We start from the raw sequence: 13,797 nt of genomic DNA on the forward strand, positions 1-13,797 counted from the left end.
AGGAAGTCAAAGTTTGCTTCCTGTGGGGAAAGATCCCCACTGGTATCACAACAGGTGAGCGGCACCCTCTCTCCTCTCAGCACCTGGGTTCTAGGGATCCAGACAGGGAGTCTGAGGCTGGGGCAGTGGGAGAAGGGGCAGTTGCTGCCCCGGGCCTCTGTCCGGCAGCCACCCTGGGGTCAGAGCCAGGGCCAGTCATCGTGCCCCCTGGTTGCCACGGCAGCATCTCCAACTGCTCTGCTCTGCTCTCTCCTGCCCTGCTCCTGCCCGGACAGTCTGGGCAATGGGCTCTCCTGTTGTGAGCCCTCTCCCTGGGCTCCCAGGGATCCTGAGTGACCACTGTCACCTCTGTCCAGGGCTGCTGGGGGGGGGCAGTGGGGCCTCCCGTGCTGGCAGCCACCCCTCTTGACCCAGAGAGTGACCCTGGCAGACACACCATGCTGCATGTCTCTGGTCAGCTCAGGAGAAAGGTGCTGAGTCAGGTGGTCTCTGAGCCCCAAAGACTGGGAAGAACAAGGGCTCAGAGCGGCTGGTTTCAGGGGCCCCCACTGCCCATCTACTGAAACCCTGAAGCCAAGACCTGGTCCTGCTTGGACACTCAGGACACTCACCTCATCTTGAATTTCATCTCCAATCTGCTCAGAGCCTCAATTATTACTTGTTTTTTTTTTTTTAATTAGCAAATTAACCTCAGAGACCAGAATGTCAGATTTTATTTACATTAAAGTCTATGAAGAGGAGTGAAGAAGTCAGGTCGGAATTATTTGCCAATTTGCTTATTTTACAAAGCGAAGAGTTAAAGTTTGCCATCTGGTTTTCCAGGCTTCCCTGGTGGCTCAGACAGTAAAGAATCTGCCCGCAATGCAGAAGACCAGGTTCAATCCCTAAGTTGGGAAGATCCCCTGGAGGAGGGCATGGCACCCCACTGCAGTACTCTTGCCTGGAGAATCCCATGGACAGAGGAGCCTGGCGGGCTACAGTCCATGGGGTCGCAAAGAGTTAGACACAGCTGAGTGACTCACACTTTTCTGTGCCCCCAGTAAACTTAGAGTGTGGCTTCTGGTCTGTAATGTACCCCGTGGCCGGTCATGCGTGGCCTGGGGCCGTAGTAGTATTTGTGATGGGAATGGAGTTCGCTGCGTGCACAGATGTCCCACCTGTAGATGAGCCCCAGTCCGATGGGCAGCCCCAGGGCCACGCTCAGGAGCCGATGTCCTGGCCAGCGTGGGCTGAGGTTTAAGCACAGGTGTTCCCACTTCAGGGCTTCTGAGACAAAGTATCACACACTGAGGGGCTTAAAAGACAAACAGAAGCTTCTTCTCTCGCAGGCCTGGAGGCCAGAGTACAGATCAAGGGGTAGGCAGGATGCTCTCTTTCAGAGGCCCTGGGAGTAGTCTGCCCCTCTGGTCCCCTGGCTGCGGCAGCCTGGCCTTGTGGCTGCGTCCCTCCCGTCTCTCCTCCCCCATGTCTGTGTCCAGACCTCCATCTCCTTCTGAGAACACCAGTCATTGGGTGGAGCTGCTGCTGCTGCGAAGTCGCTTCAGTCGTGTCCGACTCTGTGCAACCCCATAGACGGCAGCCCACCAGGCTCTGCTGCCCCTGGGATTCTCCAGGCAGGAACACTGGAGTGGGTTGGCATTTCCTTCTCCAATGCATGCAAGTGAAAAGTGGAAGTGAAGTCGCTCAGTCGTGTCCGACTCTTCGTGACCCCGTGGACTGCAGCCCGCCAGGCTCCTCCGTCCATGGGATATTCCAGGCAAAAGTACTGGAGTGGGGTGCCACTGCCTTCTCCAAGGGCCCACCCTAAATCCAGGATGACCTCATCTTAGATCTCCAGCACACTTCCATCTGCCAAGACTGTATTTCTACATAAGGCCACATTCAGAGATTCAGGGAACACCATTCAGGCTGCTCCAAGGCAGCCACGTGGGAGTTCACGGGGCTGAGGCCACGCCGAGCCCCTACTGGGACACTTGGGACCTTCGTAGAAGAAACTCGAGCCCCCACAAAGGGCTTCTGTGCCGGTGGACTCGAGCTGGGTCCACGTGGTCACTCCAAGTGGGGCCGTCCTCACCTGCGAGCCGGAGGCGCTGAGCCCCGGCTAACATCACGGGCGCTGTTGGCCCCAGGCTGGCCCAAGGCGTGCTGCGAAGGAGCCAGCAGGAGGCCGTCCTGCACAGGCAGCCTGTCCCTCCGAGGACGAGGACTGCCCACGGGGAGAGAGGCTGCTCTCAGTGCCCTTTTGCCTCACACCCTCTCCCGGTCGACCCCGATCTGGGCAGGGGCACCACCAGTGCAGAAGCGCTGCTCCTCTAAGGCGGCGCTGGAGTCTCAGTTCAGACCGTTCATGTTTCTAACTCGCTTTAAGAACAGTTTTGGGTGCTTTCCTTTTTTTAACGCCTAAGCCTCTTGCCAAAGAACTTAAGGCGGTTCCCGGGACCTCGGCTGGAACGAGGCGTGGTTCCGGCCACACTCCGGCCCACGTGGACCCCGCTCCAGCCCGGCCCAGCCTCGGGTCAGTCCCCGACCAGCCGTGCTCCCATCATGTCTCCCACGTGCTGGGCCCTGAGGACACACGCCCCCAGCCCCACAGCCTGGTTCCTCTGAGCCTTCCAGGGCGGAGGGTCCTGCCTGGGGGGCTGGGGACACCCCAGGTGTGGGCCACCCCTCATCGAGACGGCCCTCACTCGTCCCCTGCCTGTTGTCCAGGACTTGCGGTGGGCCTGGACCCGCAGGGCTACGGAAACCCGGACTTCTGCTGGCTGTCCCTCCGAGACACCTTGATCTGGAGCTTCGCGGGGCCCATCGGGACCGTGATAGTTGTGAGTGCTCAGAACCCCTGATCCTCAGAGGCGTGGGAGGCTGGGTGCCCCTCGCGTGAGTTGAGTGGTGTTGAGAGCCCATGGGTTACCGGCTCCACTGGCCATCTGGACGGGACTGGAGGGGCTGACCTCCCGGTGATGCAGCTGCGTCCTCAGACCCGTGGATTCCAGGCTTTGGTCCACATCCACATTCACTCAGACCACTCAGCGTCCGCCCCCAGCAGGCTCCTGGGCCCTGAGGGCTCATCTCAGGGGCACACCCCCCCGAGATGAGGGCTGAAGACCCTCAGAAGCCTTTGGGTTGTGAAGGTGTGTTGTGACAGTACCGTGAGGCTGCCACCTGACTTTGGGATTTTCTGTTGTTGTTTTTTTTCAGGTCAACACAGTCATTTTTGTCCTGTCTGCAAAGGTTTCCTGCCAGAGGAAGCGCCATTATTATGAAAGAAAACGGGTCGTGTAAGTTGGTGCTATACCCAGGCAGTGGGCGGGACTGGACCCAGCCCCTTCTGAGACCCCCGCCGGGCAGAGCCTGTGAACGTGCCCGTCACCCAGCGGGTCAGCTGCTGGCTTTTCCGGGCCAGGTCAGGGGGTCACAGCAGTGGGGCTCGGCGGGCTGCAGTGGGGAGCGGGCGGCTGAGTCTGGCTGTGTCTGGGCTGAGCCCGGCGGGCCTGAGGCGGGGGGCCAGGATGGCAGCCTGGACCAGGGAGGGGCGCACTGGACCCCAGAGGTTTTCGGGGTGCAGGACACACGGGGCTTGGTGGCAGAGTCCCCGAAGGGAGACGGGTGAGCGGTGACGCCCGGGTGGGGGCGGGGGGGACAGTGACAGCAGATGGGGGAGGTGCCTGGAGTGGGGGCGGGGTGGGACATTCCAGGCCGTGGTGATGATGGTGATGTTGGTGCCGCAGGAGGGGAGGTACTCGCCCAGCGAGAGGAGAGGATGTGCAGCACAGCGAGAGTGGGGGCCCCGCAGAGAGGGTGCCTCCAGCGTTTGGGGGCTGGACCAGGGCGGGGGACCTACAGAACAGCCTTGGGGAGGTAGGGCAGCAGCTGAGAGCGCAGCGTGGGGCCCAGGAGCCACGAAATGGTCAGAGCAGGGGTGACCACTGGGCCAGGCGACCCAAGCTGGGGCCAGGAACGGGACAGTGTGTGAGGAGGAGCTTCGAGGCAACAGGAGGCTCCTGTCCACACACCCCCAGAAGAGCAGAGTCTGAAATGGCTGTGGAGGGGTGGAGACCCCGGGCAGGGGACACAGGGCAGCCTGGTCATCGGCTCCACCGCCCTCCACCTCCTCCACCACGCACATGCACCTTTCCAAGCACTTAACTCACCTTAATGCACATGGTCCCGCCACCCCAACGACCCCATGAGGGGTGCACATCGCCAGCCCCCTGACAGCTGGGGAGACGGAGGCAGGGAGCGGGGAGCCCTAGCAAGTAGCCTGCACGGGGAGCCTGACACCCCTCTTCTTGGCCCTCACCCCTCCGGGTCCACGGAAACTCCCAGGCCTGTGCACCAGGCTCTCCATGTCACTGTGGACACGGCCCGTCCCCTATCTTGGCCCCCAGCTTCTTGATTACCTCATTTCAGTTCAGTTGCTCAGTTGTGTCTGATTCTTTGCAATCCCATGGACCACAGCATTCCAGGCCTCCCTGTCCATCACCAACTCTCGGAGTTTACCCAAACTCATGTGCATCGAGTCAGTGATGCCATCCAACCGTCTCATCCTCTGTCGTCCCCTTCTCCTCCCGCCTTCAGTCTTTCCCAGCATCAGGGCATTTTCCAGTGAAAAGACCTTCCCCTTTGCTGGTTAAGTCCTCGCCTGAGTTTCACCTCCCCGCTAAGCTCCACCTGCCTTTTCCCCTGTGAGCCCCGTGGTAGATGCTTGGAGAGGTGGTGGGAAGGAACGGGGTGGGGGGGGCGGGTGATGGCGGAGGGGCGGGGCATGCCCGACACTCAGCCGTTGCCCCGCCCCCAGCGCCCTCCTGAGGACCGCCTTTCTGCTGCTGCTGCTCATCAGCGCCACCTGGCTGCTGGGGCTGCTGGCTGTGAACGGAGACGCGCTCGCCTTCCACTACCTCTTCGCGGTCTTCAGCTGCTTACAGGTGGGCGGCCGGGGAGTGACCCTGCGGGGCCGGCCCTGGGGCGGTCAGGGCTCACCCGTGCTGCTTCCTGCCCCCCGGGGAGACCCTTGACCTGCCATCCAGGCTGCGTCCTGGCTCTCCGGACACACGGGACCACGCCGCGGCTGTCTGGCCGGTGTCACCGCGGTGTGTGCGGGGCTACGGAAACGCCTCGTCGTGGTCCTGCCGCCAAAGACGAGCCTGCTGCTGCAAACGCAGCTCTGCTCGCAGCCCCTCGCCCCAGGGACCCCGGTCCACGGCCCGCTGTGTCTGTCAGGACACAGTGGTCTGCTCAGCTGGAACGGGCCTCACGCTGTCCCAGCCAGCGGGGTGTAGACCCCGCTGTGTCCTGAGAGTGCTGACCATTTACAGCCCACATCGAGGGCTTCCCCAGACCCTGACTGATGATGCGACATTGGGGGCCCAGATGCCCCGAGGGCTGGGGCCCAGGAGGGGATGGTCCTCCAGGCACCTGGCGGCAGGCTGCTTGCCCTTACCAGGCCCCTCCTGGAGAAATCGGAAGCGCCCAGGGCAGGGCAGGGCGGCCAGGTGTGGGCCCTGCTGGGCTCCGCGCGGTCTCTGGGCAGGCAGGCACGCGGGGGTGGCCGCAGCCGGGTGTCTCCCCGCGAGGCCGAGCCGCGCTGACCCCGCGCCGCCCCGCAGGGCCTGGCGGTGCTCCTGCTGCACTGCGTGTTCAACAGGGAGGTCCGGAAGCACCTGAGAGGCGTGCTCGCCGGGAAGAAGCCGTACGCCGACGACTCGGCCACCACGAGGGCCACCCTGCTGACGGTAGGGGGCGCCCGCGGGCCCCGGGGTAGGGTGGGCCAGGCTTGAGGGGACGCAGATCAGATGCAGCTCCTTGGTCTCGCCTCCCCCACCACTTGGACGTCACAGGCCTGAACCGGAGCACAGCCGCCTTCCCTGCAGCCTGGGAGGAGTGGGCTGACAGGGCCGGTGTCTGTCCCGCCGCGGCCCTTGGTCCCCTGAGGCCAAGGTCAGCGGGGGTCCCGACCAGGGGCGGAGAGGCTGCTGTGCCCAGCGCCCGGCGGGTGCAGGCAGGCTGCTGCGTGGAGCCCTGCAGAGGGGACCCAGCCGTCCCCCACGGCCCGGTGGCCTCCGCTCGTCTGCTCACCAGCCCCCCGCCCCGCAGCGCTCCCTCAACTGCAACAACACGTACGGCGAGGAGCCCGATGTGTTCCGCACAGCCCTGGGCGAGTCCACGGCCTCGCTGGACAGCACCGTCAGGTCAGGCCGCACTGGGCCCTGCTGTGGCCGCGGGGCAGGGTGGCGGGGACAGCTCCCAGAGCAAACGCCAGCTTTGTCACCTCCACCCCGTCATGTGTCCCGTTGGTTGGGCCCGGCAGGGCCGCCCTAGCACACACATGGGGCACTGGGTGAGGGCAAGGCTGGGTGGCCAGTCACGTGTCCCCCCCTCCCCGCGCAGGGGCGCTGAGCCCACCCTCTCCCCTCTCCAGGGACGAAGGGGGCCAGAAACTCAGCGTGTCCTCAGGGCCAGCGCGGGGCGGCCACGGGGAGCCGGACGCATCCTTTGTCCCCAGGAGCGCCAAGAAGCCCCACGGTATGTGTCCCATGGTGGGTGGTCTCCCTTTCCGGGGGCCGGCTGCCCTGAGGCCCCCACCTCTGGCCTGGACCCAGGTGGCTTCACTCGGCCCTTGACAGGAAGCCCCCCACCTGCCCCCTCCCCAGGCCATGACTCGGACTCGGACAGCGAGCTCTCCCTAGATGAGCAGAGCAGCTCCTACGCCTCCTCGCGCTCATCTGACAGCGAGGACGACGGGGGCGAGGCTGAGGACAAATGGGACCCGGCCCAGGGCCCCGTGCACAGCACCCCCAAAGGTAAGCGAGCCCCAGGCCGCGGCGCAGATCCCAGGCGTGGCCGCCCGGCCCTGGGGCAGAGCTGTGGCGGCGGCAAACACAGACCCCTGCTCGCCGTCTGGGCAGCACAAGCAGGCCTGCTGTGGGACCCCCCCTAGCGAGGATTCCGTGAAGCCGACCCCGCCGCTCAGGGAATCGAGGCTCCCGGGGCTGGGGGTGCAGGGTGCTTGCAGCCGGGGACCCCGCATTGGGACCAGCCCTCCCTGGGTCTTGACGTCCCCCCTGGGCTTGCGGGTGGGGGGCTGGGGGTCAGCGCCCCTCTGGACAGGCTCTGCTGAGCAGGAGCGGGAGGTGGTGGGGCTCATGAGCTGAGCTGGCGGCCACACGTTGAGGGTGTGTCTTGCGCATTAGTGGACGCCGTGGGTAACCATGTCCCAGCCGGCTGGCCCGACGAGAGCCTGGCTGGGAGCGACAGCGAGGAGCCAGGAGAGCTGCCCCGCCTGAAGGTGGAGACTAAGGTCAGCGTGGAGCTGCACCTGGACGAGCAGGGCAACCACTGCAGTGAGCGCCTCCCAGCCCGGGACAGCGGGGGCCCCAGGCCCGCGGCTGTGCTGCCCAGCCAGCCCCCTGAGCAGAGAAAAGGTGCCAAGGGCCTGGGCTCCCCTAAACGGGGGGCTGGGGAGTCCCTGCTCCTGGGGGAGAGGGCCCCGGGGATGGGGTGCTAGAGAGGGACCACCCCTCCCCTGCAGGGCACAGGGGAGCCCCGAGGTGGGGAGACCAGCGGCCGTGCCCGCAGCCCCGTGTGACTATCCCTCCCCCAGTCCCCCACGTCCCCAGCATCCGGCAGGGCCAGCCTGGCTGTGACCTCTTCCATCTCCCCCAACCCCGGACCCAGGCATCCTGAAAAACAAAGTCACCTATCCGCCACCGCTGACCGAAAAGACACTGAAGTCGCGGCTGCGGGAGAAGCTGGCCGAGTGCGAGCAGAGCCCGGCATCTTCACGCTCGTCCTCCGTGGGTTCCAGCGACGGGCTCCGCGCCCCCGACAGTGCCATCACCGTCAAGACACCGTGCCGGGAGCCTGGCCGGGAGCACCTCAACGGGGTGGCCATGAACATGAACGTGCGGGCCGGCAGCGCCCAGGCCCATGGCTCCGGCTCCGAGTGAGTAGCCTGGGCCTTGGGAGGGGCGGCGGGGGCCCCTGGCCAGCCTCCCCTCTGCTCCGCATCTGGAGGGCGGACGCCAGGTCCGGGGGCCCATGGCCAGGGTCTGAGCACAGGGGTGCCCAGGATGAGGCCTGGGGGCTGTGGAGGGGCTTCCACCCAGGAGAGGAGCTCTGCAGGGGTCAGGAGGAACCAGCCGGAGGTGGGCCAGACCCCCATCCTGGGGGCCGAGTCAGCCACAGCCGAGTCCTGTCCAGCCCTGAGTCCTGTCCAGCCCTGACATTCTAGGATGTGAGAGTATGTGGGACTAAGCATTGTCTCCTCAGCCCGGGGTCATTACTGACCCATTTCGTGGCTGAGGAGACTGAGGCTGGGGGTGGGGGGACACCCGGCCACAGAGGCATGGAAGTGGGCTCCAGCTCCGAACCGGTCTGCTCATCTCACCAGATGGCCCAGGGAGGTGGGAAGACTGGGCCTGGGTCTTCTAGTACATTAACAGAACGGCCTTCCTAAGCCCAGAGCAGGAGTCTGGTTGTCAGTGGTGCTCCGTGGGCCTCTGTGGAGGACACTCAGATGGGCCTGGGTCTCTGTGGCCCTGTGGGCGGGGTGCAGTTTCGACCTGCCCCCTCCCCTGCCTGCGAGTGTCACTGCCCACACGTGAGCTTGCCCTCCGTGGAGCCTCCGGGCGTCCCCTATCCCCAAGTGGGGGCTCTACCCCTGCCCGACCTCAGACCCAGCCCCGCTGCTGGCTTCACGGGTGGCAGGGCCGTCCTCGCTGACCCTCTGCCTGCCTGCCGGCTTCTTCCCACGCGCAGAGGCAGTAACGAAACTTCAATTTGAACCATCAGGAAACCGTGAGACAAGCCCGCCACCTCCACCAGGCCTCGGTGCCGTGTGGTCGCGCTCCTGGATCTCGGAGCCCCAGGGGCCCCCGCGTGGTCAGCGGAGCAGGCCCTGAGGGCAGGGGTCCCTGCAGGGGCAGCCCCACAGCTGGCGTGACTGAAGGTCCAGACGCAAAGCCCTGAGTGGCCTGGAGGCTCCAGGCCCCTCAGGCCCCGTGACAAGTGCCAGAGGCCATGGGGGGGCTCGGACTCCCAGACGGGCACGGCTCAATCCTCAGACTGCAGACAGAGCCCAGACTGTGTGCTGGCCTGGCCGGAACCGGGCCCAGCAGGAGAGCCGCCTAGAGACAAGCCGCCAGGCCGGCTGGCCAGGACTCAGGGCCCCAGGCCAGCAGCTAGCCCCGCAGCCGTCTGCAAAGCCAGCCCGTGCCTTAAGGCAAACCCTTTCCTTTGTCGCAAAGGTGTAGATACTTTTGTATATTTGTATGGAACTTTGAAAAGGCGAAAACCTCTGTATATTTTGCATCTGTACTGACTCTACCCTGGGAGATCCGTGGGGGTGATCGCAGACTCCAGCCTGGAGTCTGGCATGCAACCAGCAGTAGGTATCCCAGGAAAGCAGAGATGGGACGTGTGTAGGGCGTGAACTGGACAGGGGTTCCCGTGCTGCTTCCAGCCAGGAGCCTGGAGCCCGTGGGCGTCACACGGGGCCGCCCCGGATGAATTTGAGCTGCTTGCCCTCAGCTCCCACCTGCTTGGATGTGGGTATCGCTCCAAGACAGGACCGGGACCGGGCAGGACTCAGGAGCCCTTCTGAGCGTGGGACGGGTGCACACGGCTGAGACGGGCCCGCCGGCCAGCCCCCTCAGCCCCGCGGGCCTCCCTGGCCCCCTTCCTGGCCGGGACTGCTGCAGGTGGGGCGCTCCTCTGTCTGCTCCTGTTCTCGGCGGGACTGCGAGTGTTCACACGTCCCCGATTTGGGCGGAGGGATGAGGTCTTCCAGAATGTCACATTCCTTCCTGCCAGTTTTCCAGCTCTTTGAGGCTCCGAGGATCTCCAGGCAGGCGGGGGTCTCACCCCCAGAGTCTGACCAATTACTTCACTTTGCTTCGAATGGCCAATTGTGCGGAGGGACAAAGCCACAGCCACACTGCTCAATGGTTACCGGGCTGCTTTTGGGAAACTCACACCGGGGACCTGCTGGGACTGCCCCTCTGCGGGCAGTTGGTGCGGCGTGGCCCGAGGGGCTGTGGAACGGGGCCCAGAATCATTCAGACGTGTCTCATCTCAGTGTTTCTTTTGTTCTCTAATCGGTGCCCAAATAAACGATCTGCCCAGCTGCTTCCAAATATGAGAAGCCATAAACTATGAGGAGAATCGAGTAAAATGCAAAGATGTCCGTCTACTGTGTTGTTCTGATGGAAATGCGAGTGTTGTTTGTGGCGGAAAGGAAAGCTTATCTGATACTGGTCTAAGACCACAAGCGAAAATGAAATGAGATCCCAGAGCCCTCACAGCAAAATGAATTATAAATGTGCCTTAGCAGGGGAGTGGCCTTTTCAAGATGCACAATAGTAACAGTACCTTCGAATGTTCACCATGGAGGAAGCATTTTCTAAGCAAAAAAGAAAGTGGAAATATTTTTGAATCTTTGAACACTCCATTTTCATATTATCCCATATTCTTCCACAACTGCATTTTGTCCCTTGAGATGTATTTAGTTTTTAATTTGATCAGAACTGTTACCAAAAGAGAAAAAAATGTCAGTTTTATTAAGACAGGAAAAATGTAAACCTATTTTTGTGATTTAAAGACTTTATGAGAAATACTAGACACTGGAGGGTTTTTTTAACAAATGTGTATTTATTAATGTTCAGAACGCTGGGATCGCAGCACAAATGAGGAAAGAGTCTACAATAAATTGGGATGTTCTGAGTTTGTACTTCTGCTCTGCTTTCGCCCCAGCCCTACTTCTGCACCCGTTCCCTCCCTGTTTTGAGTTTGTACTTCTGCTCTGCTTTCGCCCCAGCCCTACTTCTGCACCCGTTCCCTCCCTGTTCTGAGGCAGCCCTGGAGAAGGGACCACGAACAGGACGCTGAGAAGCCTGGGGGGCAGGAGCCATTCTAGAACTTTCTGTATGTTCTTCTGCTCATCCAGACTCTTGCACCTCACACTTCAAAATCTTCCCGCCCCAGTCTCTCTTTCCAGCCCCGCAGGGACTCCAGTGAACACGAACGGTTCCTGCGGCTTTGTTCATTTGTGTTCATTGTTTCAGGTTAGATCACCTCTAGTGATGAGTGTTCTCTTTTTTGCGGGGGGAGAGGAGCCTCAAATCATTTTATTTACATAACAAAGGGAAGGGTGACCCAAGACTAGAGGATTTGGGAGTACTTGGCCTGCATATTTAAATACATAAACTATATATATATATAACATGTATGTGGAGTGGGAAATGGCAACCCACTCCAGTAGTCTTGCCTGGAGAATCCCATGGACGGCTGCAGTCCATGGGGTCGCGAGAGTCGGACACGACTGAGTGACTTTGACTACTTTGACTTGACTGTAACATATATAAGGGTATATGTACACATACACACACACACACACACACACACACACACACACACACACCACACACACGTAGTTGGGCTTCCCCGGTGGCTTAATCAGCAAAGAATCTGCCTGCAATGCAGAAGACTCAGGTTCGATCCCTGGGTCAGGAAGATCCTCTGGAGAAGGGAATGGCTACCCACTCCAGTATTTTTGCCTGGAAAATCCCATGGAGAGAGGAGCCCCGAGGGCACAGTCTGGGGGTTGCAAAGAGTCAGACATGACTTAACCAACTAAACCTAAATCAAAACCATATACATATATACATAGATTGTACCTTTTATTTTAAACCAAATTAATGTTAACTACCATTTTACTATTAAAATTTTTTTAAATTAGGATATATATAATGCTATGTTGGTTTTTGCCATACAGCAACATGAATCAGCCAGAAGTATATACAAATCCCTTTCCCCTTGGGACTCCCTCCCATCCCACCCCTTAGTGAGCCACTTTCAAGCTCACTGATTCCTTCTTCTTTAATATCCGTTCTGTTATGAAGTCCATGCAGTGATTTTTTAAATTTCAAATATTGTAAGTTTAAGTTCTAAAATTTCCACGTGGCTCCTTTTTATAATTTTTATTTCTCCACTAAAGATGTCTAAGTTTCCATGAATTACAGAAGTGTTTACCTTTACCTCATAGAGCATGGTTGTAACTTTAAATTCTTTGATAATTTGGACATCTGGGGGCCCAAAATCTGTTTTCTTTCCTCTTGGCATTTTCCTGGTTCTCTGTAAACTGGCTAATTCCACACTGAATCCTCGACACTCAACGTTGCATCATGAGCCTCTGGGTCCTGTTAAAATCCTCTGGCAGATGTTGGTTTTGTTTTAGGAGGCAGTCAACCCAGTGAGGTTCAGACCACAGCTGTGTGTCCCTCTGTGGCTGACTGCCGTGCGGCCCTGGGCCCGCCCTGCACACCTGGTGCACGGTCAGCCAGGGACCCGGGGTGGTTTACGGCCCATCTGCTCTCAGAGCCTTTCATGTGCTGCCCGGGGTCTGTTCCAACTGGGGTGAGCCAGCGCCTGTCAGCGTACGTGGAGTGAGGGGTCCGCTCTGCCCACGCTCTGCTCTCTGGGTTCGCCTCACGTACGCTTACTCCCGGGGCCCCTTCCTTAGTTCCTCTGTCCAGAAAGACGGGTTGCCCCCAGGGTCCTAGCCGCCTGCACTGCCGCGCTTCCACCCAACTGGGGCTGCCTTTGGGAAAAACCAGTGGAGCAAAGAGAAACAGCGGGGACCCCACGATCTCAGCCCACAGGGCCCCTCTTCCCGGGCCTCCAGGAGCCCTCGCCCCGGTGCTGGCCACACAGCTCCAGAGGGCGAGGCCACCCTTGGGTCAGGTCTGGGAGGAGAAAGAGGAAAACCACCCAGAAAAGCCCTCCCCAAAGGCCTCTCTTCAGGTCGTCTCTTCAGTCCACCTGCGGACAATCGCCTCTCAGAGAGCTTGGCCATGAGAGCAGCAGACGCGCTCCATCTCAACCCAGAAGCCCTCCTGTGGGGGACGCGTTTGAGAAGGCGAGGAGCCCCTGGGGAGAGGGGAGCAGGCGCATTTGCTGGGCCTGGGTGTCCTCCCGTGGACGTGAATGGCAGCCCTCCACACCACCCCCAGCCCCAGCTGCTCCGGGACCCACACAAGACAAAAGCACTGAACAGATGTGAACACTGAACCCCGTCCAGGCCACGCAAACACCCTACGTAGTAACTGCCCCTCACGTCACAGCTGTTGCCTCGCCCCAACCGCCCTCCCTGCAGACACTGAAGGTGCTGGGAGGCCTGGGACTCGTGAAGGCCTCCCTGGACGTGGACAAGAGGCCGCTGGAGCCCCAGGGCTGCGGGCAGAAGACGGGCCCCAGGGGCTGACCCTGACACGGACTTGAGCCTCCCAGGAGCGGAGCACAGGCCGGGCTCAGGGGTCTGTCTCGCCAAGGTGACGTGTGGGGGGCGGGGCAACCCTTCATCTGCATCGAGAGACGGGGGTTGGTGTGTCAAAGCAGCAGCCCGGACCCTCCCTCAGGATGCCCAGTGTGGGGTGACTGGCCTGGAGGCAGGGCACCAGTGGGGGAGAAGGCAGGGAAGCCCATCCACTACCAGCCCCAGCCCCTCTGAAGGTCACGGGGTTATAGCCAGGGCCCAGGGGGTGGAGCCAGAGGCCAGCCACACCCCCTGCCGACAGCTACAGCTGAGTCGGAGGAATTGCCCAGAGACCTCCTGAACACACGGGAGGCAGGCTGTGCCCAGGAGGTGGCACTGCAGGCCTGGAGGACTCGGGGGGGCAGGCAGTGCCCAGGAGAAGGTGGCACTGCAGGCCTGGAGGACACGGGGGGGGGGCAGGCAGTGCCCAGGAGAAGGTGGCACTGCAGGCCTGGAGGACTCGTGGGGGCAGGCTGTGCCCACAAGGT

At 61.2% G+C, this 13,797-nt stretch overlaps 1 protein-coding gene across 1 annotated transcript in view; it reads left to right on the forward strand.

The window, feature by feature from the left end:
* Positions 1-10,180, forward strand: part of CELSR1 (cadherin EGF LAG seven-pass G-type receptor 1) — a 145,188-nt gene extending 135,008 nt beyond the window's left edge. Inside the window, 10 exon segments of the mRNA XM_070371429.1 lie at positions 2,710-2,822; positions 3,199-3,278; positions 4,799-4,925; positions 5,607-5,732; positions 6,094-6,188; positions 6,419-6,522; positions 6,651-6,800; positions 7,191-7,421; positions 7,675-7,942; positions 8,758-10,180. Coding sequence (XP_070227530.1) covers positions 2,710-2,822; positions 3,199-3,278; positions 4,799-4,925; positions 5,607-5,732; positions 6,094-6,188; positions 6,419-6,522; positions 6,651-6,800; positions 7,191-7,421; positions 7,675-7,942; positions 8,758-8,782 — 1,319 coding nt within the window. The 3' untranslated portion in view covers positions 8,783-10,180.
* Positions 10,181-13,797: the final 3,617 nt, after the last annotated feature.

This window comes from Bos mutus, chromosome 5, assembly GCF_027580195.1.
Source record: "Bos mutus isolate GX-2022 chromosome 5, NWIPB_WYAK_1.1, whole genome shotgun sequence".
In the NCBI taxonomy this organism is placed as follows: Eukaryota; Metazoa; Chordata; class Mammalia; order Artiodactyla; family Bovidae; genus Bos; species Bos mutus.